The sequence below is a fragment of the Petromyzon marinus genome, chromosome 30 (genome assembly GCF_048934315.1).
Source record: "Petromyzon marinus isolate PM22_M1 ecotype Great Lakes invasive population chromosome 30, UKy_Petmar_22M1.pri1.0, whole genome shotgun sequence".
NCBI lineage: Eukaryota > Metazoa > Chordata > Hyperoartia > Petromyzontiformes > Petromyzontidae > Petromyzon > Petromyzon marinus.
The window spans coordinates 566,369-592,299 of NC_133696.1; the positions used below are offsets into that span (position 1 = coordinate 566,369).

At 50.5% G+C, this 25,931-nt stretch overlaps 2 protein-coding genes across 3 annotated transcripts in view; both read right to left on the reverse strand.

Moving 5' to 3' along the window:
* The window catches only part of LOC116947417 (uncharacterized), a 52,127-nt gene extending 42,978 nt beyond the window's left edge, over positions 1 to 9,149 (reverse strand). Inside the window, exon 1 of the mRNA XM_076070595.1 lies at positions 8,213 to 9,149. Within this exon, the coding sequence (XP_075926710.1) occupies positions 8,213 to 8,419 (207 nt within the window). The 5' untranslated portion in view covers positions 8,420 to 9,149. The remainder of the gene's footprint in view (positions 1 to 8,212) is intronic.
* Positions 1 to 25,931, reverse strand: part of LOC116947418 (endosome/lysosome-associated apoptosis and autophagy regulator family member 2-like) — a 303,120-nt gene that overhangs the window by 223,903 nt on the left and 53,286 nt on the right. The window contains exons 16-23 of one of the 2 annotated variants that reach the window (XM_032963112.2): positions 24,873 to 25,053; positions 23,721 to 23,820; positions 22,727 to 22,828; positions 21,985 to 22,111; positions 20,956 to 21,134; positions 19,641 to 19,797; positions 18,343 to 18,433; positions 12,296 to 16,461 (exon numbers count right to left, since the gene is read on the reverse strand). In XM_032963112.2, the coding sequence (XP_032819003.1) occupies positions 18,368 to 18,433; positions 19,641 to 19,797; positions 20,956 to 21,134; positions 21,985 to 22,111; positions 22,727 to 22,828; positions 23,721 to 23,820; positions 24,873 to 25,053 (912 nt within the window). In that variant the 3' untranslated portion in view covers positions 12,296 to 16,461; positions 18,343 to 18,367. Of the gene's footprint in view, positions 1 to 12,295; positions 16,462 to 18,342; positions 18,434 to 19,640; positions 19,798 to 20,955; positions 21,135 to 21,984; positions 22,112 to 22,726; positions 22,829 to 23,720; positions 23,821 to 24,872; positions 25,054 to 25,931 lie in introns of those variants that run through there. The other variant, XM_076070593.1, reaches the window with a different exon arrangement.

The window sequence follows — 25,931 nt, forward strand, 5'->3', positions numbered from 1 at the left end:
ATTATTCAGCGCTCTGTTAGCTATCCATGTTTCAGCACCATTTATGACTTTTATTGCATCGGTGAGACAAACTTAAATCTTTAGCTCGGCAAGGCCACTCAATGTAAACAAAGCTGGAGACCGCTGGCCTCTTTGTTCGCTCCCCCCGTGCCGCCAACTCGAGGGCAAGCGGCAGCCAAAATGTTTTGGAACCACGGTGCTGGAAGCGCGCAATCTCACACTTGGTGGAATATCTCGTTTTGTCGAGTTCGAGTTTCTTAGTTCCCAGACTGACGGCGGCGGCGGCTGCGGGGTCAGGACACTTGGGCTCGCAGTGAGGAAGGCTGCGCATTCAACTTGGAGATGGGATCGACTCACCCCGTTAATAGTTGTCATCCTTTTGAGAGATTCGCCGCTGCCGTACAAGAGTGGAATTTACACCGCTGGGTTCAGCCACCAATGCAGATGATAGCTGTGCCTAGGCCCATCCATAGGAGGGATGCGGGACCCGGGGCAAACACAAATGTGGGCCCCCGACGCCTTCAAACTAAACCGGGAGTATTACATCTGACACCGTGACGTCGAAGCGTGGGTTCCCCCAAAGCGCGGGGCCCGGGCCAGTCGCCGCGATTCGCCGTGTCGTATTGTGTGCACCTACAGGCGCACACAATACGACTGTTACTTCAAAGTACCAGTTTACTCTTCCGAAACTAAATCATTGCTGATATTATAACGACAGCATTTTAAATGGCACGTGTCAGCATCCTCGGTGGAACGTGCATATTTTTTTATTCGATGAAGTTATTTTCCGTTGAAGTTAGTTCTCAAAATCATGCGCCTATTGATATGTTAATGTTGAGCTGTTTTATTAACTTGGCTCGATCTCCCGTGCAAGAGACACCTGCTGGGTTAAGTATTCGGACTGTCGCGTGCTTTAAATAGAGGCATGTATCGATTTGACTGTTTGTGTGGTGTGGATTGGTAGCCCTGCAGTTAAGTGTCTGTCTGTTTGTTCAGCATTCGCGTCTTGGCAGGGACACAGATTGCACTCGCAAAGACAAATACGGTGCCACCTCATCGCCTGCGGTGCTGTACAGGCCGAGGGCGCGAGCGCTCCGAGCAAGAACCACGTACAAGCACTATGGGAAAACAAGCACACACATTTAGGGTGAACACATTGAGACACAGACTTCGCGCATGTGCGATGATTGCTAATTGCGCAGCCTGTGTACGCCTCTGTGTCACGGTGGGGGGCAGGGCAGCAGCAGCACTCATAACGGACGCTGCGGGCAGCTAAATTTCACACCGGCATCAGATGTCCACTCGGTCCCGTTCAATAATGCAGTCATTAATAGAGGCAGGGTTCTTGTTTTGCCTTCCATTGCTCTGGCATCCGTGTGTGCAGGCCCATGATGGATAGCCGCCTTTTGTCGCGGCCATCAAAGTTTAACGCAGCCATTTAACATCTCGGAAGGTGACACGGCGCAATATTAAAGCAATGCGACCCAGGGAAGCGTGGTTTCGGAAGAGGGCATCACGATCAACGTTGTCGATGCCACCAATACACTGGCCGTCACTTCCTTCCTTCTGCCCGATCTCACAACTGTTGTGGACAGTCGACACCCTGACCTGCAAGGCCTGTTCCTTTCACGATGTCCCACCACCTGACTAGAGGTGTCCCACCACCTGACTAGAGGTCTCCCAACTGGCTAGAGGTGTCCCACCACGTGGTTAGAGGTGTCCCACCACGTGGCTAGAGGTGTCCCACCACGTGGCTAGAGGTGTCCCACCACCTGGCTAGAAGTGTCCCACCACCTGGCTAGAGGTGTCCCACCACCTGGCTAGAAGTGTCCCACCACCTGGCTAGAAGTGTCCCACCACCTGACTAGAGGTCTCCAACTGGCTAGAAGTGTCCCACCACCTGGCTAGAGGTGTCCCACCACCTGGCTAGAGGTGTCCCACCACCTGGCTAGAGGTGTCCCACCACCTGGCTAGAGGTGTCCCACCACCTGGCTAGAAGTGTCCCACCACCTGGCTAGAAGTGTCCCACCACCTGGCTAGAGGTGTCCCACCACCTGGCTAGAAGTGTCCCACCACCTGGCTAGAGGTGTCCCACCACCTGGCTGGAGGTGTCCCACCACCTGACTAGAGATGTCCCACCACCTGGCTAGAGGTGTCCCACCACCTGGCTAGAGGTGTCCCACCACCTGGCTAGAGGTGTCCCACCACCTGGCTAGAAGTGTCCCACCACGTGGCTAGAAGTGTCCCACCACCTGGCTAGAAGTGTCCCACCACCTGGCTAGAGGTGTCCCACCACCTGGCTAGAGGTGTCCCACCACGTGGCTAGAGGTGTCCCACCACCTGGCTAGAGGTGTTCCACCACCTGGCTAGAAGTGTCCCACCACCTGGCTAGAGGTGTCCAACCACCTGGCTAGAGGTGTCCCACCACCTGGCTAGGTGTCTCACCACCTGGCTAGAGGTGTCCCACCACCTGACTAGAGGTCTCCAACTGGCTAGAGGTGTCCCACCACCTGGCTAGAGGTGTCCCACCACCTGGCTAGAGGTGTCCCACCACCTGACTAGAGGTGTCCCACCACCTTGGCCACCCAGCTGTGGGTGCGACAGCAATGCCCCCGTCTCAGTCGCCCTGCCCGTTGGGAACGCCGCCTCCTGGTTCCGTCTCAAACAACGCTCTCGTCTCTCTTCCTGACTTCCAAGTCGATGTGTTCATGCCATGCCTGACTTATTAAATCCCTTACACTATTAAAGTATCATTCAAGTACGGCCATTAATTTAATTAACCTTAGTTTGGGTGCGCTGTGGCTTGCGAAACGCAATATTGAGTTATCTTCATTACTTCGCTCTCGCAGAGCGTTGCGAGATGAAATTTTGGAGGAACGATGCGATACACAAATTAATCATCATCTTCCAAACACACGTGGATTCTCAGAACAGCAGTAAGTTGTTGTGTTTGTTCTCGTTGCTCGGTCTGGCTCTGACTCTGATATTACTGCTGCCTTAAACAGCCGTCTGCTGACGCTAATGCCTACGCCTGCTCTATAAAGTGGTTTATGTTGAGCTAACACGTCTCTTGACCTACTCACAAACATGTGCGCCATGCACATTATTGCTTTCAAGAAGCAGCCAATTGAGACAATTAGACAGAGGATGCGATAACAACAACACAGAGAGGAAAAAAAACCAAGTCGTCTATATATCAACAGAAATATTATTTAAAAATTAAAAACAACAATTGTGTTTGTTTTCCTTCATAAGGGGGAAAGTCAGATCTCAACATGAGCTGAATGGCTTCGAAAAAAATGACGTGTACAGAGGCAGTGTTGGTGGGCGAGGGTATGTCATCCTTGATGTCAGACACAACCATTCACTGCTGTGGGTGCAATGAGTCATCAACGTTTGAACATTTTTGAATGCATTCCAGGATTTATCATGCAGATTGTCTGACTAAAATGTGAACACGTCTGTCTTCTCATTGTGCGAATAGACATTCGGAGGGCTAAGGCAGCTGGTCCACCGTGACTTTCAGAAGACTGGAATGAGAACAGGCCTTTTAAAAGGTAACGCAAGAGTAATTTTATCCTGCACTCCTGCATGTTTGAATGGGGCTGTGTATGGATTTTGCTGTTGTTTATTCGTGCCAAATCTGTAGAGACGCATACACGCATGGACCCTCAAGTATGACCACACGGCATGGCTCGTCATCACACACACACACACGTGTATATATACAGGGAATCCACAGCCAGCCTGGGAACTCCCAGCCTATAGGCAGGCAGTCACGAATCTCATTCCGGCGCAGGTGCTGTCTGCATCCAGTATCAAAGATGAACGTGGAGCAGAGCAATTATTCACCCCACGCCATAATTGAACCTTATGGCGCAGCCCCGGGGTCCCGAATAAACGGAAGTCAAAATCGTAATTAGTTTATTTATTTGGCGACTCCGTCCCACCGCGCACATCAACGCCGCGACACGCCTGGCGCAGATCGTTCTTTAGTCGTGCCGTGTCCATGTGCAGCAGCAGCGAGAACGAATGCGCAGAAGAAACAAAACTTTTAAACTTTGATTAGCGTATCGTGTAGAGCTCGTCGAGAGGGATAGACTGCCGTGTCGTTCGCCTTCGACAGACATAAAACGACGTCGCAACGCAGTTTATGCGAGAGCCGGGGGCTTATGGGACCCCGGGGTTCCGCCATAAGGTTAATAAGGAAGAAGAACAGACTCCGCCATAAGAATGCGGCATTCCCTCTGTTGTATCTCAGGGCCAGCAACGAAGATGGGCACTGCCCCATGCTTAGTTGAGCACAGTAACGCTTTGCAATATTCATATTTGTAATGCTGTTTTTTTATGCATTAATTTAAGCTGTGCACGCTATTTCTGTACAGCAACTGTTATAACAAGCATGCGTTGCAACATTTGAACTTACAAAGCGTGTGTTTGTTGAATTAATGTATTTGGAAGCTTTATAATGAATCGACAAAGAATGCGACCAACTTTTGTTTTAATGGTGATCAGACCCAGGGATCCGTGACCCCACTCAGTCAGTGACAGCTCATCACACACAGTCATTCCCCGGGACGTGGAAGGCCCCTCACCCTATTCTTGATGCTTTCAGTAAAGTCACGTAGATAGAAAAATAATACAAATAATAAAGTGAATAAAATATATTAAAAAACACTAATGTTGACTGTAGCTTGGTTCTTAATCGGAGTTAGTGTACTGGCAGTCTATAATGTAAACTGTAGCCTGGTTATTAAGTATGGTGAGTGTACTGGAAGTCTATAATGTAGACTGTAGCAATGGTTATTAAACTGAGTGAGCGCTATGGCAGTCTATAAGGTAGACTTATTCTGGTTCTTTCGATAATAAAAATAAAATAAAGACAACAGCACAACGTTGTGATCGCAACGATCGTAGCTTTGTGAGACTGATGTTGGTTGTGTAGTTCTGCTGCCATCTCGTGGACACACACGGCCATGAACAACCCGCCCGGCTACCCTCACACGACGAGGCGACAACCTCGTGCCAGACGGAGAGTCACCGCGGGAGGCCGGGAGGGAGTTGATCAGTGATAACCGGTAACCGTTTCTAGAATCGTTTACAGGTTCCGACGCTCGGGAACCGTTCACCGTTTCCATTTGGTTTTTGAGGAGTAAAATGACAGCACCGATTTAAGAAATGTAACAGAATCAAGATTGAAACAGAATTGTTTCAAATGCCGTGCGGGGTCATCGAATCTCCCACCCCTGGGTCATTTGCAAGTTCAGCGAGCGAGACATTTACACCACTGGAGATCGTTGCTCGACATTTGTCGAAGTGCGGCAAACCGGTAACCAGTTTGTAACCGGTTTTTGTATACTTACAATTTGCATAATTATCGCATACATCAAGCTACGCAACAGAACATCGAATCAGACGAAGACACCTGTAGGATTCTTAGGCTTGGGTGTTCATGCTTAAGGTTCGAAACCATACAAAGGCACCTTTGAATAATACTAATTCCTGAGGCTAGGCCAGACTAAGCCATCTGTCGAATTCTTAGGCATCTGTTAATTCCTGAGGCTCAGAGTCGGTGTCAAGAGCGACACGGTGTGTGGGAAATCCCCTCGAACGTAGTGTGAATGTTGTCGGCTGGACCAAGGGGCTGATGTCCTCTGCATTGAACCATCATCACCAACTGCACCATCACCACCAACTGAACCATCATCACCAACTGCACCATCATCACCAACTGCACCATCATCACCAACTGCACCATCATCACCAACTGCACCATCATCACCAACTGAACCATCATCACCAACTGCACCATCATCACCAACTGAACCATCATCACCAACTGCACCATCATCACCAACTGAACCATCATCACCAACTGAACCATCATCACCAACTGCACCATCATCACCAACTGCACCATCATCACCAACTGCACCATCATCACCAACTGCACAATCATCACCAACTGCACCATCATCACCAACTGAACCATCATCACCAACTGCACCATCATCACCAACTGCACCATCATCACCAACTGCACCATCATCACCAACTGCACCATCATCACCAACTCCACCATTATCACCAACTGAACCATCATCACCAACTGAACCATCATCACCAACTGCACCATCATCACAAACTGCACCATCATCACCAACTGCACCATCATCACCAACCGAACCATCATCACCAACTGCACCATCATCACCAACTGCACCATCATCACCAACTGAACCATCATCACAAACTGCACCATCATCACCAACTGAACCATCATCACCAACTGAACCATCATCACCAACTGAACCATCATCACCAACTGCACCATCATCACAAACTGCACCATCATCACCAACTGCACCATCATCACCAACTGAACCATCATCACCAACTGCACCATCATCACCAACTGCACCATCATCACAAACTGCACCATCATCACCAACTGAACCATCATCACCAACCGCACCATCATCACCAACTGAATCATCATCACCAACCGCACCATCATCACAAACTGCACCATCATCACCAACTGCACCATCATCACCAACTGCACCATCATCACCAACTGAACCATCATCACCAACTGCACCATCATCACAAACTGCACCATCATCACCAACTGCACCATCATCACCAACCGAACCATCATCACCAACTGCACCATCATCACCAACTGAACCATCATCACAAACTGCACCATCATCACCAACTGAACCATCATCACAAACTGCACCATCATCACCAACTGAACCATCATCACCAACTGAACCATCATCACAAACTGCACCATCATCACCAACTGCACCATCATCACCTACTGAACCATCATCACCAACTGAACCATCATCACCAACTGCACCATCATCACCAACTGAACCATCATCACCAACTGCACCATCATCACAAACTGCACCATCATCACCAACTGAACCATCATCACCAACTGCACCATCATCACAAACTGCACCATCATCACCAACTGCACCATCATCACCAACTGAACCATCATCACCAACTGCACCATAATCACCAACTGCACCATCATCACAAACTGCACCATCATCACCAACTGAACCATCATCACCAACCGCACCATCATCACCAACTGAATCATCATCACCAACCGCACCATCATCACAAACTGCACCATCATCACCAACTGCACCATCATCACCAACTGCACCATCATCACCAACTGAACCATCATCACCAACTGCACCATCATCACAAACTGCACCATCATCACCAACTGCACCATCATCACCAACCGAACCATCATCACCAACTGCACCATCATCACCAACTGAACCATCATCACAAACTGCACCATCATCACCAACTGAACCATCATCACAAACTGCACCATCATCACCAACTGAACCATCATCACCAACTGAACCATCATCACAAACTGCACCATCATCACCAACTGCACCATCATCACCTACTGAACCATCATCACCAACTGAACCATCATCACCAACTGCACCATCATCACCAACTGAACCATCATCACCAACTGCACCATCATCACAAACTGCACCATCATCACCAACTGAACCATCATCACCAACTGAACCATCATCACCAACTGAACCATCATCACCAACCGCACCATCATCACCAACTGAACCATCAGCAGCCGACTCAAAGGTCCCAGCTGCCGACGAGACGTGTTCAGGAAAATGCGGGCAGGTCTTCGTGTCTCATTTGGTGATTGGACACAGTTCGGTAATGTGAGGCCAGTGACCGACTACTGCACAAAACACCGTCAACTTATATTTGATTTTTATTCTACGAATCCCGAGTCTTAAACCATTGACGTGTGAATTTAGATGATATGGAAGCACTCACTCACCTGCACAGCCTCTAAGCAAATTCACTCCCGTGCTGCGTTTGAGTGAGATGAGCAGAGTTCAGGAAAATGTTGGCAGATATGAAGAGTGAACAACAATCAAAGACATACTCGGCTTAGGTACACAGTCCTAGCAGTGTGTGTGGTAAGACATCCCTTACAAAGCATGTCTGGCCTGTGACATCAATGCTGGATTATGCTCCATAGTGGCAGGTGGCTCTCAGCTGACACTGCTGAACGTCTACCTGCATGCCGCTATTACAAGCAAAACTAACGACGCTGGACTACAATCTGGCATATTTGAAATCAAATTTATGTCAATTGTATTTGTTTCCATGAAGTTACCTTGTTCTCATCTTCCTCAGCGATGATTGGCATTTTGGAGATTTCCTTCCGGAAAAGTCTCCTCGGGGTCAGCCGAGGCCCCGCGGCTCCACCGTTGTGGAACGCGGAGATCTGCAGGGTGAGGAGGTCGGCAGTGAAGGCGCCTCTCCTCCCAGACGCCTCTCTCCCCTTACGCTCCTGGCCCTTCTTGCCGTGGTAGGCGCCCATCGCTAAGGGCGCCAGACCGCGATTCTCCCTTCGAGGGGTGCCGGCGTGGGCACCCAAGCATCGACGCCTCTCCCCACTGCGCCGTGGGATCAGCCCGCGGGACTCGGCTCGCTTCCAGGCGGCCGTAGCCGACGGCGACCGCGCACGGACAGCGGGGAAGCTCGTGAAGCGACGCGCCAGCCTCCAGTAAACTCTTCAAGACTCGCTAGAAAGGTCATCTTCGGCAAGCAGCATTAAGACGTAGTCCACATACGCATGTACAAGATGACAAAGTCCACGCTGGTTCAGCTGCTTCTGTACATTTCTTTCGGCGGAGGTCAAAGAATAATAACACCGAGTTGCACTAACAAACTTCACTGGAAAGAAAACGATTCAAGAGAAGGCGGCGGCGCTGTAGCCGGCACGCGAGTCGAGGCCCTCCTGCTGCTCCTGCTGCTGCTCCTCCTGCTCCTCCTGCTGCTCCTCCTGCTGCTGCTCCTGCTGCTCCTCCTGCTGCTGCTCCTCCTCCTCCTGCTCGTCCTGCTGCTGCTGCCGCCAGGCCGCCAGGCCACGCTCACGGCGAGGCCACCGGCAGCTCCGGGCGGCGAGGGCCTTCAAAGCGACAGCCCCAGCCCCGGCCGTCGAGAGGCGCAGGGAGCACGAGCGACACGTCGAGGCGTCAGACGACTCAGAGGATTCGGGTTAATTAAACTAATTAGGTAGCGACACAAACGCTGGGGGGGGGGGGGTATGCGCCGCTTCCCCGAGATGATCCGCGCCGTTGTGACACGGTACATTTTTAATGCGATGCGATGGAGCTGATGTGGTGGGGGAGGGGGGGTGAGGGGTGTCCTTATCTGCTGGGATGGATTTCACGTCGTCCGGCTTGGTGAAGGAATTGATGAGACGGGGAAGCAAGAAGAATGGCAGCGGAGAAAACTGAAGATGGTGGCAAGATGTATGTAGCAAGATTTGTAAACAGTCCAGTATGACCATAGCTTCAAGGCCATAGAGCTAATACACAGGGACAGCACTCAAGTGATATGGTCGCAATGTCCTTAATTTATCAGGTGCAAGCCCGTTGAGAAAGAAAGTCCCTGCTTCAAGGGAGACCTGGGATAAAACGCAAATAATTCGGAAAAAAATGGGAAATAGATGCACAATTTTAAGGTAAAAATATTGCAGTAAACAGAAGTGGAAATACATAACCAGCTGCACCGTTTAATATGGTTGAGAGATAACTCGACTTGTCATCCCCTACAGGTTCAATTTTGCAGTGCCCACGGTTGTAGTTCCCACCATGGGAATGTGGAATTTCTACCACTGGCACCTTCACATTTGACTTGACCAGAAGTCTCATAAACTGGGAACAAAGTGCGTGAGCTCATAAAACAATTGCGAAACGCACGCTCCCGTGTTGAATGTACACGCTGCACAGACATGTGCCGGTAACTACCAAAACATTAAATAGCTTCCAAATTGAATTAGTATGGGCTGGTTTTTATGTCTAGTCACTGGAAAACCAATTATATATTTTTTAACGAACCCAGTGTGATGAAGGTAGGGTGACAGGATACGAACTTGGTGATTGTGAATCGTTATTAGAACCTTGCCATTTATTTATTTTGAAAATGAGTTTAAAGCACAATGTGAGGCTGCCACAGAAACCCAGAAACACTTTGAAAAGTGAGAGACAGAGACGGGGGGAGGGGGGCAGAGAGACAGGAGAGAGATAATCGGAGAGCGAGAACACGAGACCGCGGGACGGGGAAACACAATACTTGTACTGTCTCTTTGATTCAGCAGCTCTGTGGAGTCTGTGAATGATACTTAATGGCTGTCATTGGTCGTAACGTTGTCGGATTAATGTGACCAATGTTCCCCAAATTCGAGTTAAGTGTTAGAGAGAAGCGCTGCACACGCTGGGGGACACGGACACACCGACCCGCTGTTTGTCCACGAAGTTGTAGGGGAAAGCACAGTCACTGAGCGCCTATGAAGGCCAACACGACCAGCACGGTCAGCACGGCCAGCACCACCAGCACGGTCAGCACCACCAGCACCACCAGCACGGTCAGCACGACCAGCACGACCAGCACGGTCAGCACGACCAGCACGGTCAGCACGGTCAGCACGACCAGCACGGTCAGCACGACCAGCACGGTCAGCACCACCAGCACGGTCAGCACGACCAGCACGGTCAGCACCACCAGCACGACCAGCACGGTCAGCACCATCAGCACGGTCAGCACGACCAGCACGGTCAGCACGGTCAGCACCCCAAGGGTTTACGTCACCACCAGTACTTAATGTCCACACTCATTTAAGGCCGAGTTTACCTATGGTAGGTCCCGGACAAGTTCAGATGCGACCTGCCACTCATGTTGAACGAGCGGGAGAATTAAACCCAGGAGAAAACAACTGATATATGTGTGCACATACACAGGTCGCGGCAACCTACTTGCTGTGGACTGGCACCCATTGTCCACATCTTTTCTCGCCAGGTAGATAGTTAATGGCTGCACATGATCTACCAACTGCGCTCGTGTACACAGCCCTGTATACAGTTACTGTATATCCATATCTGTGTACAGCTCATTGTCAATCCACTGCTGGATGAGGCCCCCCCTCCCCATGCCTTGTGGGCTCGTCAGGGACACGTGCTGTGGCCACACCTCGCCGTGCTGCTCGGAGCGGGTCGCCACTTTCGCTGCCCTGCCCTCTGCGGCCCGACACGCCTATTGCGCCGTGCGCGTTCATATGGGCCCCGTCTCGCATTCGATTCTGAGATGAGCCTGGATGGGGTGCATTGTGGGTGACTGGGTGGACACTGCTGATCGTTGTTCCCTAAGACATTCACCTGATAGGGGCCACACACCCCACGGAATCGCACTCCAGAGAATTGGCAGAAGAAAGTATTTTGTTTTACATGTAAACATTTTTTTTCACTTTTTCAGAAAACCACTTTTTATTGAAAGTCAAAAAGTAATGAATCTACATAAAATAACGTGGAGTTACAAATGTAAGAACAAGTTTGACCCATATGCCCCATGAAACGTATACTTACCGAGCTGCTGTCAATGACTTTCTCATTTGATAAACGACATTCATAAGGATCTTACACAACATACACCATCTTCTCTGTATTATATGGTGCTCTGGAAATGAATGTGCACCCCAAACTTGTGCCGGTGTCAATAAAGTTGCACAAGTGTGGTCTTGCACCCACCTCCTGGGTTATAGGATTCACACACTACATTTAATTTAAAGGTGCATGTCGTATAATCCAGTGAACACGGTCACAACAATTTCTAAACATGTAGCATACGGTTGTTTTTGTATACACTTACGATGAATTAAAGACAAGAAAATACAGCACAAAAAAATATTCTATCATGGCTTACGTAGAGAGTTACCAAAATCAGCAGTGCAGCAGTAATATGACTCGCTATGTTTTTTAAGAGTTAATGTTTGTGCAATAAACCGAATGTTAAATTGTCAAAATTAAAGTAAGGTGCTTGAAGAAATCAATGAAAATAATTTCAATGAAAAGCCATTGAGCCTTAAGGAGTGAAGTGTCCCAAGTTATACTGAATTAAATACAAATATATAGCATGTGCGCAACTTGTGGCGGCAAGGCAGTTTTTGGCATAATTTCCCACAAGAATTGACCATATTCTTGGTTCTTTCGGTAAAGTCACCACGTAGAAGGGAAACAATAAAATAATAAAAATATAAAACAATACAATTCTCACGACGCTTCGACTGCAACACAAGCAATCATCATCTTGCTGTGGTTTTCACACCTGATGATGATTGCTTGTGTTGCAGTCGAAACGTCGTGAGAATTTTATTGTTTTACATTTTTATTATTTTATTGTTTCCCTTCTACGTGACTTTACCGAAAGAACCAAGAATATGAATCCCTGCAGTCACGAAAGCTTTAAATAAAAAATAATTGTCCAACTTATAATTTAACTGCAATTTTACTTTTTTTTCAAAATATCGGTACAGAAGCGGTTTCTAATAATCTAAAAAAAGAAATAGCACAGAAAAAAAACGACAAATGAAATGGAATAGCATTATCGTAGTGCCCCTGTATCGACATGCTATGGGTTTTGCAAAAGTAGTTCTACATAAAACACTTTGAAGAATTCTTGGGTCAACTCGGTTTTATTGAGTTGACCGCACCGTGGTGAAGTATGGTCAACCGGTTGTATTCAGTTGACAGTGACCGCACGGTGGTGGTCAAACGACTCCCATGAGCTGACAGGGTACGGAGGCACCGTCATCCCAACAGCGAATTCACGCATTACCTTTTTTGTTTATATATTTTTTTACTGCAGCTACTCTACTGGTTTTGGTAACCAAAGACAAAAGTCCTGCACAGAGAAAACCCTAGGTTAGATCCCAAGTAACACACACACCCCAACGCGTTCCACCAGGGTCTCCCTGCTCATACGAAGTTCCTAGCTGTGCTCATTCCCGTTGGTGCAACTTCCACGTTCCGTCGACGAAAAAACAGGGAAACCGCTGTCGACGTCCCATTAACGGCCACACAGACAACGCTCGGTGCACAGCAAACACTCCCAAGGCCACGGTGTCCCGCACGAAGCGAGTCTCAACTGTGATCGACAAAACGCGCGTTGAGACTTGCGTGAGCGGTATGACAGTGTTACAGGGCGCAGGCGTGGCAATGTCTTGAGTGCAGAGGTCCTCAACACCATCGTGCAAGGTGCCCCTTTATAAACGGCAGCTCCCCACATCTCACAAGTCAGCGTCTCCCTGCGCAGGTAAGCGTGGACACAGCGTTCAGCATCAGTGGCCCGAAGCCAGTGGTGGAAAGTCCACAAGGCTATAGTGGGGCACGGGATATCAATTGAACATCCACCGTGAAATGTCACACACAGTGGCACTCATTTTATCACAGGCCGAGTTGAACCCCAATCAGCATTTCAACTGGAAACCATAAAATTGATTTATAATTGTTGGGTTAGGCCATGCAATAATGATCTGGCTACGTTTGTCGTTCCACCCTCCACCACCCGACAATAGCGAAATAGATCAAACTCACAAGTTGGAAGCGTTTAATCCGCTAATTTTCTTTCAGCTCGCTGGAAAGTTAAAGAATAATTCCAACAAATTTAGCAATATGAAAAGAGATTTAACTTCAAACTACACCAATAATTTTTGTGAAAATCCAGGAAGCCATAATAACAATCAGAAGTCTGGATGACTTCCTGGATTTCATTCTGCTTGGAAGTTTTGTTACAGTGTTAGCAGTAAATTTCGATTTAAAGCTTTCGTGACTGCAAGGATTCATCTTCTTTGGTTCTTTCGGTAAAGTCACGTAGAATGAGAATTTTATTGTGTTATTTTATTATTTTATTCTCATTCTACGTGACTTTACCAAAAGAACCAAAGAAAAAGTGTTAGCAGTGTTATATCGTTTACTAAAAGTGCACGGAGCCGAGTACAATCGCCGTGGTGACATCACTGCTACTTTGTGGCGATGGCGGCTGTTGGATGTTGTTGGTTATCGTTGTCAACGAAATTTGGAACTGCACCAAGCAAACTCGGCACGTGTAGATGGCCATCCACAGATCCCTCAACCCTTTCTCAGACCGCTCTTGGGATCTGCACACCCTTTGTTGAGAACCCCTGCATTGACGAACGTTACCACGAATTATTACGAAATCACAGGCACTTAGAAGCAACGTCGATGAATAACAAGTAAACAAACTTCGGCTGGCACTAAAAATCAATACACAAGGTAGCTTCTTCACATTACAGTAAATAACATCAGCACTCAAAATGATATGGCGCAGCCAACTTAAACGTGAAGATGCACGACTGTTTTGACAGGTTACAGGAGTCTGACAACGGCTGTGCGTGATGAGCAGAACACTCCAGATACAAGCCAAAGTAATTTGGGGCCATTAAATGTGTTCAGTAAAGTACGACATTGTTGCCACCTCTGCCAAGATGGGTTGGGTTATTCGAGAGGCCAGGCTGATAACTCGGGCCTTCTTTCACCCCACTGTATGAGCCGACACGTCTTAAACCAACATCACTTATGCAGCAGGCCATGAGTTCATCTGTAGATCCGAGGCGAGAGGGAAGCTCCCTCAGTCTCCCTTGCGGATTGGATCCCAGACTTAGCCCTGGGATTCTCTTCATTTAGACGTTTCAGGCCCCTGTCCAATTCCTCCCCCCTCCCAGTGGGTGTGGACAAAGCCTACGCAAATCTTACGTCGTTCAAGTCTCAAAACTTACATTTGTTTATGGCCTGGCAGCACCCACAGCCATATACACACCAACGCCATCACGCAGTAGCAGAGGAGAGCACAGCTCGACCGACGGCGAGGGCCGCGTTGGCCCACAGCGAGAGCCCCAGCCTCTCCGAGCCCTTCCCCAACAGAACCGTTGGGGTACTACAACTCACAGATTCATGTTGGGGGGTGGAAAACTTGCAGCCTACCAAGCAAGGTGCGTGGCAAGGCCCAGATGGCAGCCCCACGCACGTCCTTAGGCGAGCCGTTGTCCTCGGGGGGACGCTTGCCCAGGATGGTGCAAGGCCCTCCCCCACCCAGTGGAGTGGAATGCTGGCCCTGTCCGTTTGGTCAACTGCTCATAGCAGAGCTGTGCACCGACTTTCAGGCCAGACCACTAGGCATCAATTTCATGCCTAACAGAAATGACGATGGGTGTTTTCAGAGCCTGCTAACAATAATATTACCGATGAGCCTTAAAATAAAATAAAAAATCCCCAACAAAATTGCTAGAAATTCAGCGTTCAACCACATGTGAATTCAGCTAAATTTAGGCGAGTTGATGGGTTTTTTCTTGATTTGGGTTGACTTTGATGTTAATGAGTCCAAATGTTAGACTGGGCTGGTTTGGACATAAACATGGCCAACTCGTAGCATTACTCGGTCTCTCTCGAGGCGACGTTTGGAACTTCTCGAAGCCACACTGCTTTATAGGATATACAGTAAGCACACCGCGTCAGTTTTAACATTTGCTTTATTCATTTACCTTTGGCTGAAATCAAACAATATATTAATTATAAAAGATGTGCTGGTTAAACATCAAAAACTTAACTTAAAATAACGGATAAATGCTTTATAAATTAAATAAAACATTTGCACCTTTGGCAACACTTTGATAATTATTCGCATCACAGATTTGCCTGAGCGCGATATTAAGGCGGTGCGAGCCAAAGGAAAACTGTGAACATGACAAACCATGAAGAGAAAGTACAGAGAGATGATTGAATTGTGAATATTTTCCCCCCATAAAAAATACACTTGAAAGTTTTTGCTTTGTGGTTTGAATTGCTGCAATTGTTGGCTCGATACGATAGCATGCACACACGCACACACACGCACACACGCACAGATGCACACACAAGCGCGCTCACAAATTAAATACACGCATCTCCCACGGACATCACAAGCCAGTAAGTGGTGACTCAGCATATCTACCGTCATCTGCTACTCAATGCAAATTACTTGTCAAAGGGACGGCCGATCCAGTTTGTCGGTACTGGATCGAGCGACTACAGAATTGGTGATCACAGGAAGTTGTAACCCGTGTCTTATCTCGCAGGTACAACATGTGGACTAATCCCTGCATCTGCGGTACTTGCCTTGTCAAGAATCACCTTCCTGGCATTCATCTTAACCATTTTAACCATGAGGATAACTTTTTTTTTTTAAACACAAGCAATTTACAATCAAAGGTAAATGTGGATCACCTGTTGAGCCCCAACAAACACACGGAGTTTCCGAACCCACAGCTTGCGGCCCCCGTCTCTGCCTGGCTCATGCGACTCGGCTCTTATGACACTGCTGTGGACGTGCACGATGAGCGGACATATAAAAATACTATCGCAGGAGTTCAAAAACCGTTACGGTGAAATCTGTACGAATGCTAAACTCAATACGCGCCGTCGGCCGCACGCTCGCGGGCTTGCGGGAGAAGCAGAGCAGCAGGGCCCCCCCCCCCTTTCCTGCAGCTCCGTGGGTGGTGTCGCTGCGTTGGTCGCTTCCCACCGTCAACTGCACACACGGAAAACGCACGCCACGTGAGCGGTGGCAATGGGACGCTGGCAGGGTCGTCCACGGGGGGGGTGTGGGGAGAATCACCACCCCCCCCCCGCCACGCCTTCAAACTAAACCGGGAGTATTGCATCGGACTCCACCGTGATGTCAAAGCACGGGGCCAGGGGCGGTCGCCCTGATTTACCGTACCCTAGGGATGGCTCTGGATGCTGGGCAGGCGGATGCATTAATGATTCTGGGGTTTGAGGATAGGATTGTCACAAAACAGGTAAAGGTGCTGCACTAAAATTCCTTGCTCGCGCTACTGGTGACGACGGAAGGGCCTACCCGCTTGTGGGAGTACTGGAGAGCCCCTCCAGAGGGTGTATGGCCTACTCTTGCAAGCTGGTAAGACACCACACCCAACCTATCGATTCACTGACCGTAGTGCGCTCTGATATACTGCTGGGTGGACAGAGGCCGGGGGGTGGCTTAGCGACACCGGCACCGTTGCTTCCACTGCTGCCGTGACAGGAGTTGCAACCGGCCACCTCTGGATTTCAAGTCCGGTGTGGTCACCGCTACACCAGGAAGCAGTTGTGAGTGGCCCCTTTTAAACGAGTTGAGAGCCGGTTTACGAAGAGTCTTTGCACGAACCAACTGTTGATAATTACAACAATGGAGACTAAACCATGCCCTCGTGTGGTGGAGGCTATAGTTCACAGGGACATGGTGATAGTTAAAATGCAGAATGAGCCGTTTGAGCTTAGTGTCTGGTGGTTGGGTTATAGTGAGGTCTGTTGTACTGTAGTGAATGGTGGTGTGGGTTATAGTGAGGTCTGTTGTACTGTAGTGTGTGGTGGTGTGGGTTATAGTGAGGTCTGTTGTACTGTAGTGTGTGGTGGTGAGGGTTAGAGTGAGGTCTGTTGTACTGTAGTGAGTGGTGGTGTGGGTTATAGTGAGGTCTGTTGTACTGTAGTGAGTGGTGGTGTGGTTTATAGTGAGGTCTGTTGTACTGTAGTGTGTGGTGGTGAGGGTTATAGTGAGGTCTGTTGTACTGTAGTGAGTGGTGGTGTGGGTTATAGTGAGGTCTGTTGTACTGTAGTGAATGGTGGTGTGGGTTATAGTGAAGTCTGTTGTACTGTAGTGAATGGTGGTGTGGGTTACAGTGAAGTCTGTTGTCTGTAGTGAATGGTGGTGTGGGTTATAGTGAGGTCTGCTGTACTGTAGTGAGTGGTGGTGTGGGTTATAGTGAAGTCTGTTGTCTGTAGTGAATGGTGGTGTGGGTTACAGTGAAGTCTGTTGTCTGTAGTGAATGGTGGTGTGGGTTATAGTGAAGTCTGTTGTCTGTAGTGAATGGTGGTGTGGGTTATAGTGAAGTCTGTTGTACTGTAGTGTGTGGTGGTGTGTGTTATAGTGAAGTCTGTTGTCTGTAGTGTGTGGTGGTGTGGGTTATATTGAAGTATGTTGTACTGTAGTGAGTGGTGGTGAGGGTTATAGTGAAGTATGTTGTCTGTAGTGAATGGTGGTGAGGGTTATAGTGAAGTATGTTGTACTGTAGTGTGTGGTGGTGTGGGTTATAGTGAAGTCTGTTGTCTGTAGTGAGTGGTGGTGAGGGTTATAGTGAGGTCTGTTGTCTGTAGTGTGTGGTGGTGTGGGTTATAGTGAAGTCTGTTGTACTGTAGTGAGTGGTGGTGTGGGTTATAGTGAAGTCTGTTGTCTGTAGTGAGTGGTGGTGAGGGTTATAGTGAAGTCTGTTGTACTGTCGTGTGCGTTACAGTCTAAAATGGTGAGGTGTGGGCGAGCGATGAGTGTAATGTGAGTGAGTGAGTGAGTGCGGTGAGCTAAGGGGGTGACAGTGCGCGCTAACGAGCGGCGCTTGGGAGCGCCGCCTCCTACCCATGGAGGCCGGCAGACTCAGCGGTCAGTTCAGCTCCGTCTTCCCCAGCGCCAGCCGCTCCTCGCGGTTGCCCTCGTACGGGGACGTGGCCTGTCGTACCGTTAGTGACGCACCAGTGCACCGTTAGCGACGCACCAGTGCACCGTTAGTGACGCACCAGTGCACCGTTGGCGACGCACCAGTGCACCGTTGGCGACGCACCAGTGCACCGTTAGCGACGCACCAGTGCACCGTTAGCGACGCACCAGTGCACCGTTGGCGACGCACCAGTGCACCGTTAGTGACGCACCAGTGCACCGTTAGTGACGCACCAGTGCACCGTTGGCGACGCACCAGTGCACCGTTAGTGACGCACCAGTGCACCGTTAGCGACGCACCAGTGCACCGTTAGCGACGCACCAGTGCACCGTTGGCGACGCACCAGTGCACCGTTGGCGACGCACCAGTGCACCGTTAGTGACGCACCAGTGCACCGTTAGTGACGCACCAGTGCACCGTTAGTGACGCACCAGTGCACCATTAGTGACGCACCAGTGCACCGTTGGCGACGCACCAGTGCACCGTTAGTGACGCACCAGTGCACCATTAGTGACACACCAGTGCACCGTTAGCGACGCACCAGTGCACCGTTGGCGACGCACCAGTGCTACATTAAAGAACACGGTTGAAGTACAAATGTGTGGAGATAGGCCCAGCATCCCAGAAGTTGTAGGTCAGTGTCTGGGACACAGCCGCTGTACGAGCCCTCTGTGCTACCTGGCCCTCTGACCGAGATCAGGTTGAAAGATGCCCTCCAGGTGGTGTGGATCACAAGAACAATACTGTACCATTTATATGTACATCGCCTCTAAATATGACCACATCTTAAGACGGTGGTGGGCATATTTATTTGATCCACATACCCATAGGCAGAGAGACAAGGAGGATCTTGAGCCTAACCTTGAATAGGGGCAGGGAGTCAACAGCTCGGACGACTGTGGGAACGGAGCTCTGCAGGGTGGCCCTTTTAAGTCGAAACATTGGAAGTAAACTAAAAATGTGTTAAGTCCTCGGCTGTCTGCTTAAGCTACGTGAACCGCACATCAACGTAATTCACACCCCCTCTTTTTCGCTTAAAGCCATTATTCCCAATTGATCTCCGCAAATATGGAAAGAGAAGGGCGATTTGTTAGTGAACCAGGAAATGTTCGTTTATTGATTAGGTTTCCACTATGAAGGAGCTGCCCTGCAGAATGATGTCGGGGCAGCAGCGGGGAACGAGCAACCTTTCCAGAGGGGTTACTGGGGGAGTCCTCACCTTCATGTTCATGAGCTTGTGGAAGAGGGACTTGTCCTTGTTGGTGTAGATGACGTCCTCCTCCTCCCCCTCCATGATGGCACAGCTGTCGGCCGCAGGGAGCTCGCTCTCCCGCGACGAAGCGCTCTGCACCAGCCGCGAGTACTTGTAGGCGAGCCTGGGAGGAACGCACGCACGGCACGACACGCGTGTTGATGACTGGACACTGCACGACACGCTTGTTGATGACTGGACACGGCGCGACACGGCACGACACGCGTGTTGATGACTAGACACTGCACGACACGCTTGTTGATGACTGGACACGGCGCGACACGGCACGACACGCGTGTTGATGACTGGACACGACACGGCACAACACGCGTGTTGATGACTTCACACGACACGACACGCGTGTTGATGACTGGACACGGCACAACACTGCACGACACGCGTGTTGATGACTGGACACGACACGGCACAACACGCGTGTTGATGACTTCACACGGCACGACACGCGTGTTGATGACTTGACACGGCGCGACACGGCACGACACGCTTGTTGATGACTGGACACGGCGCGACACGTGCGGCAAAGCAAGACACGGCACCAACGCAACAACGCAGCTGGGACGCACGTGGCGTCCACGCGCTGCCGCGTTTCTAGGCTCTGTACAAGGAAGCGTGACGCTGCGCCTCGCCGGGACGGGAGGGGGGCGGTTGTTTCTTCAAAGCGAGCTGCGATTTAGATCGCAGCAGAGGATCGGTGCAGCAATATCCATGTACAGTACTGTACTCGTAGGCTACTGCCTCAACCAACACACACTGAACAGTTTGGTGAAGTACGGTCATAGAAGACCCATAATCCGCGTGGGGGGGCCGCCATCAAACAGCGGACTGAGAAATGGCCGTACATGTGTATGGGCCCCGGTGCAAGGAATTAAACGAGACCCTTCGTCCAATTTCCTTCCTCTTCATAGCCTGGCGCCTGGGCCCCCCCTCCAGCTTGTCAATCCCGGTGCAGGTGCACCGCCCGCACACTCGATACGTACCCCGCCGTCTCGCTTGCGTAACACACGCCGTCTACGAAGCAGCGGGCTCTCACGTCGTGGTGAGCACTACTGATTGGCAGTGATTTACTGGAGTTGAACAGCGGCGCCATTAGGAAAGTTTATCCTTTGGGTCAAACTGCCATCGCGCAATGCATCCAACAGGGGCCGGGTTTACACGCGGCCTGCAGCGGACGCACAATCTGGACGGACGCCGCTGCGTCGGAGGCCCTGTGACCACGTCACCGCGTGCGGCGGGGGGCGGCCTGTGCCTCCCCGTCCCCTACTTGCGATTCTTCTTCCAGAAGTAGCAGGTGAGCGTGCAGAGCAGGCACGCGAGGAAGGAGCCCGCGCCGATGGCCACGCGCAGCCAGAAGCCCAGCAGCTCGCATTTGCGGTGCCCGTCGGGGGGCAGCGCCTCCCCGCCGTGGCACACGCGCGGGCGCCGCCACATGTAGCGCAGCTTCTGCGCGCACACACGCACACACACGCACACACACGCGCACACACGCACACACACACACGCACACACACGCACACACACACACGCACACACAGAGACAAAGATCCTCGTGGTGGCTGTAAAAGCCCGTTGGGGCAAGTGCTTTTAGCGAGCACCTACGAAGGCCGGCACAGCACACGATGGGTTCGGTGGTCAACACCACACCCCGGTCGCCTTTGTCTCCCCAGTGGCCATGTTTACACACCGCACCAGGTACTCATTTGAGGCCGAGTCGACCTAGAGGAGGCCCAGGATCGGTTCAGATAATCGTCACCGGTGTTGGCTGTGAGCGGGAATCGAACTCGGGTCGCCGGGTTCGTGGCGCAGCGTAGCGCTATCCGCTACACCTCCTTTCCACTGTACAGCCAGGCCATGCCGGGGCCGTGCCGAGCCGGCCTGGCGCGGCTCAGGAGGCACCGCATTGTTTTTCCACTGCAGATGCCGAGCAGTGCCGCTGATGCCACGCACAATTACCGAGTCGAGTCACATGTTAGCGCGATGTGTGTGGTCGGGTAGTATGGTTGAGTGGTATAGTTCAATCGTGTGGTAGAGTTCGATAGTATGGTTTGGTTAGTTAGTCTGCCGCGTTGGTTTTGCAGGAGGGTGTGTGGGAAGGATGGCAGACTGGCCTGGATAGATTAGTACACAGGGGGTGTGCAACTTTTTGTGAGTGCGGGATACATTGAGAATCTGCTAGCTTCGTGCGGGCCGAGAGGGTGGACGGTGGCCAGCCTTCCGTAACCCCCGGTGCTCGCGAACCCGGTCAGAATCACGGTGTGGGCCAGCAAACCGCACGCCCAGGGACGGGACCGACCTCCGAGCCGCCGCTGCAGGTCTCCGTGATGAGCTGGTAGTCGCGGTGCGTGCAGAGCGGGCAGGCCAGCGGGCTCATCCACAGGAAGTGGAACGTGCAGCCGTCACAGGTGCCGGCGGGGCACTGCCTGCACTCGCGGGCACAGACGCACGTCGGCGCGTCAGCTCCAAGCACAAATCTCCAGCGATCCACTCAAGCCAAGGTCGGAACGCCGACACGCTGAAGGAAACATTGGCGGTGCTCATCATCCCTATTACTGCCCCTAAAGCCAGTGGGGGAAATTCCACATTACTATTGCAGCAGTCTCTGTAGGGAACAACCACTGCAGACCTGCCATGAGGTAGCACCTGTTTTGGTTGATCCCGGAGAGATGATGGGCCGAGTCAAACCTCAACCTCGTAACGTTCCGATTGCGAGCCGACTGCTCGAAGCAGCTCTGTCATTCGATACAACGTGCGGCAGAGCGCTTGGAGGCAGGGAGTTTGTGGACCACGCAGAGATCACGCGCATCTGAGATTCACTACTTTCAGTGCCATGACATGCCAGATGGCAGTAGAGTAAATAGGCTGTGCACCTACCAGAGTACCCACTTGTACTCACATGTGAAGGTTATCTCCAAGAACTCCCACATGCAGGCCATATGTGTACATGCACGTTTTGTTCAGAGCAGCTGCCCACTTCTCCTCATTGCCACCCAACTCTTCCCCATGGTGCCCCTCCCCCTGTCCCCCCGGTGCGGTACCTGGGCAGGGCAATCTCCCCGTTGGGGGGGCCGTCTGGGTTGCAGCGAAGACGCACGGTGGAGGCGCGGCCCTGCGGACAGGCCACAGTTCTGTCCGACGACCTGCAGGAAAACACAAGTGTCCACTTGTCGTTGGGCTCGATGTCCAGCTCCCGGCACGACCTCTGGCTGCCAGGAGCGAAACGTCGTACATCGTGCCGAACAGCGAGCGGGACAAACCCGGGAGCGCGATGGGGAGCGCCTGCGCAGCAGCGTGCACGGCGCCACTCGCCGTGTGCTCATCGTTTATTTAGCCACGCGGGGATCCACGCAGTTTTAACGTTGGAGAGACCAGGGTGGCCGTAGTTAAGCAGAGACGGTTATTCATTATTTATGGTGAGTTTGAGTGTAATTTTCCATTTACAATTATTGGCTTGTCGTAAATGTCATTAGGGGGTCGTTAATGTCAACTACAGAAGAATATTCTCTTCTGTAATATCACCTGTGTGCTGTGGCCATCACTCTGCCCGGCTGCCTTTCTTCCCCTGGAGCTATTGTTGATGTGCCACACCAAGGCCGTAATTATCATATACTAGCGGGGGGGGACACATGGCTATGGCCTTGTGCCACACACGCCCAGCGGATACCCGGCGCGGGTTCAGTTCGCGAAGACCACCGGCGGTGTGAGTGGCCAAGAGTCGTGCCGGGGTAACCGGGATAGTCGCCCCGTGCACAAACCACGATCACATCCAATCTCTCAAACCACATACACCTCATTGATAAAACAATTATATTCAACCCTTTGTCATTCCACTGCTGGATGACACAGATCTATATATATATAAAAGCATAAAGCTAAACTGGCAACCAGAGCAAAGAAATAAGGCTCACAGAGACAATGAAACGGATCCAAGTGTGGGCACTTGACAGGGACAGATAACTCTCTGTTGTGTCTGTGCTTGGCATCATCCCCTGGTAAGGAGTGCAGACAGCTGGCGGGCGAGGAGGGCATCACCTGTAGAAGTGAATGATGTCAGGGATGTCAGGCACCGTGGACTCGGGAAAATATCCCACGGGTGCCGAGATGTTATCCATCGACTCCCGAGTAGTGACGCCTGCAACGGCGACACCGGCGACAGCGAGCCGGGATAAAGAACCACATTGTGAGGTCACCGCTCGCGTCCGGCTTGGACACGGACGAGTGCCACGTTCCCACAGCCGTTAGAACGCAGATCCCAGCCAGGCTGGGCGGGTTTAAGCACGGTCTGCAATAGCTTGCTTCGTGTTGCGGTACTTCAAGAATCACACAGCTCTGTGGGCTAAGCCCATTCCCTCTTCGTCTCTACGGCAGAGTCGCGATCTTGACATTGCTTTTTAACAAGGTGCAACATAGGTGAGGTTTGGTATCTTAAGCCAAGGATATATTACTTTTTGTAATTTCTGACTATATATGAACTGGAGAGCTCACAGAAAACATGACAGCTATTCACTCAAAACTCCGTATAGATATGTCATCAACATACATGCTATACTGCCATCATGACAACAGAATGAGTCACCGACCCTACCTCCTAACAGCTGAATTAGACAAAACATTCAGAAGACAAGCAGATATTTCCATTTGGCTTTGAGTGCAGACAAACCCAGGCCTTTAATCCAGGGTACTGAAATGAAGGCCCACAAGCCGTAAATAGCCAGCGATGTCATTTCCCACGGCCACATGAGACCTAATAGTTTGAAACAGCCCACAAAGGATATTTATCCATCACTACAAGCATCTTAGCAGCACTACCCAAGCAGAGGCGAGGGAACTATTATCAGCCTGGCAATACTGTTTCTAATACTCTGTACTCTAATACTCTGGTCTTTCAAGTTGATGTTGTTGAACCAGGTGACAACTCGAGACAAGGATGGTCTCATTTGCAATGGGTGACCCCAGTAGTTCTGAGCACACGGTCAACACAAACGGTCCTAGCTTGGTCAAAGGTCGGAATGGATTAATGCACATCTCGCCAAAAGGTATCTAAAAGTGCAACTCGGCGCTCGGTAACAGAGATGTTGCGAAACCGATGGCCGTGAGCGGCGCGCGTTCTACGTGTGTTCATCGAACTTCTTTCGCACCGTACGTAGCCAACCGCGCTAATCGGAGGTGCAACAGCGTCGTTACCGATGATGCGGTCGGCGAGGCCGATGGGCTGGGAGGAGAGCATGGTGGAGCGCACGTCCGACGGCACGATGGTGGCGCGGCACGCCAGCGCCCGCACGCCGGCCGGCACCGCGCGAGCGGGCCCCTCCGTCTCCTCTGCGTCGGCCGTGACGTTGTCCACGCACTCCGCCATCTTCTGGCCCTGACGGCAAAGTGCATGAGTCACGGCGGGCCGCAGCGCAGGAAACAACATGGAGGGGTGTTCTAGAAAGAGCTGGTAAGCCACGCATTGATTTGTTTTAGATAACCCACGAAAGACTTCACAATCAAATTGATAGTTTTATTGCATCTTCTCCTGCAGACTGTCACATAACGAACTTAATAATTTACACCCTCTATCCACAATCCTATGGATGGCAGCCGGTTCTTAAAAAACAGAACCATTGACTTGCAAATGGCAGTGGGATTAATCGGCCAATTTGATCCACAATCAGGAATTGAACTCGTCACCTTCGCACGATTGAGAGCCGAGTGCCCTCACTACAACACCACCTGGGCTGGATTGTTAAAAAAATATATCCCACAGGCAAAATCGAGTGAACATAATGCATGCATTAGTGAATCGATCACCTGCCAAGGTTAGCAACATCTGTGAATTCTCAGACAAACGAATAGCTATAGGGTCTTCTGGTAAAGCTTTCCTCCTCTTCCCACCTGATGACGACTGCTTGTGTTGCGATTGAAACGTCGTAGTTTTTTGTTATTTTCTTTTAACCATCTACTTGACTTTACCGAAAGACTCAAAGAATATGAATTCCTGCAGTCATGAAAGCTTTAAGTCAAGCTATGGATCCTGTTCATGAATTACAAAGTGATCTTATTGGAAGTAAATTATATTTACTTGTGAATTGACTGGTGGATTGTTATCTGTCCGAGCGATAAAGGTGCCGATGGCCAGTGATTTCAGTTCCATTTCCTGTTTTCACTTACACCTCCCACTACAAGTAATCGGTAACATCGTTTAAATGTCATAATATGACGTAAATTAATTGCTTACTACAGCTAATGTCACATTATGTC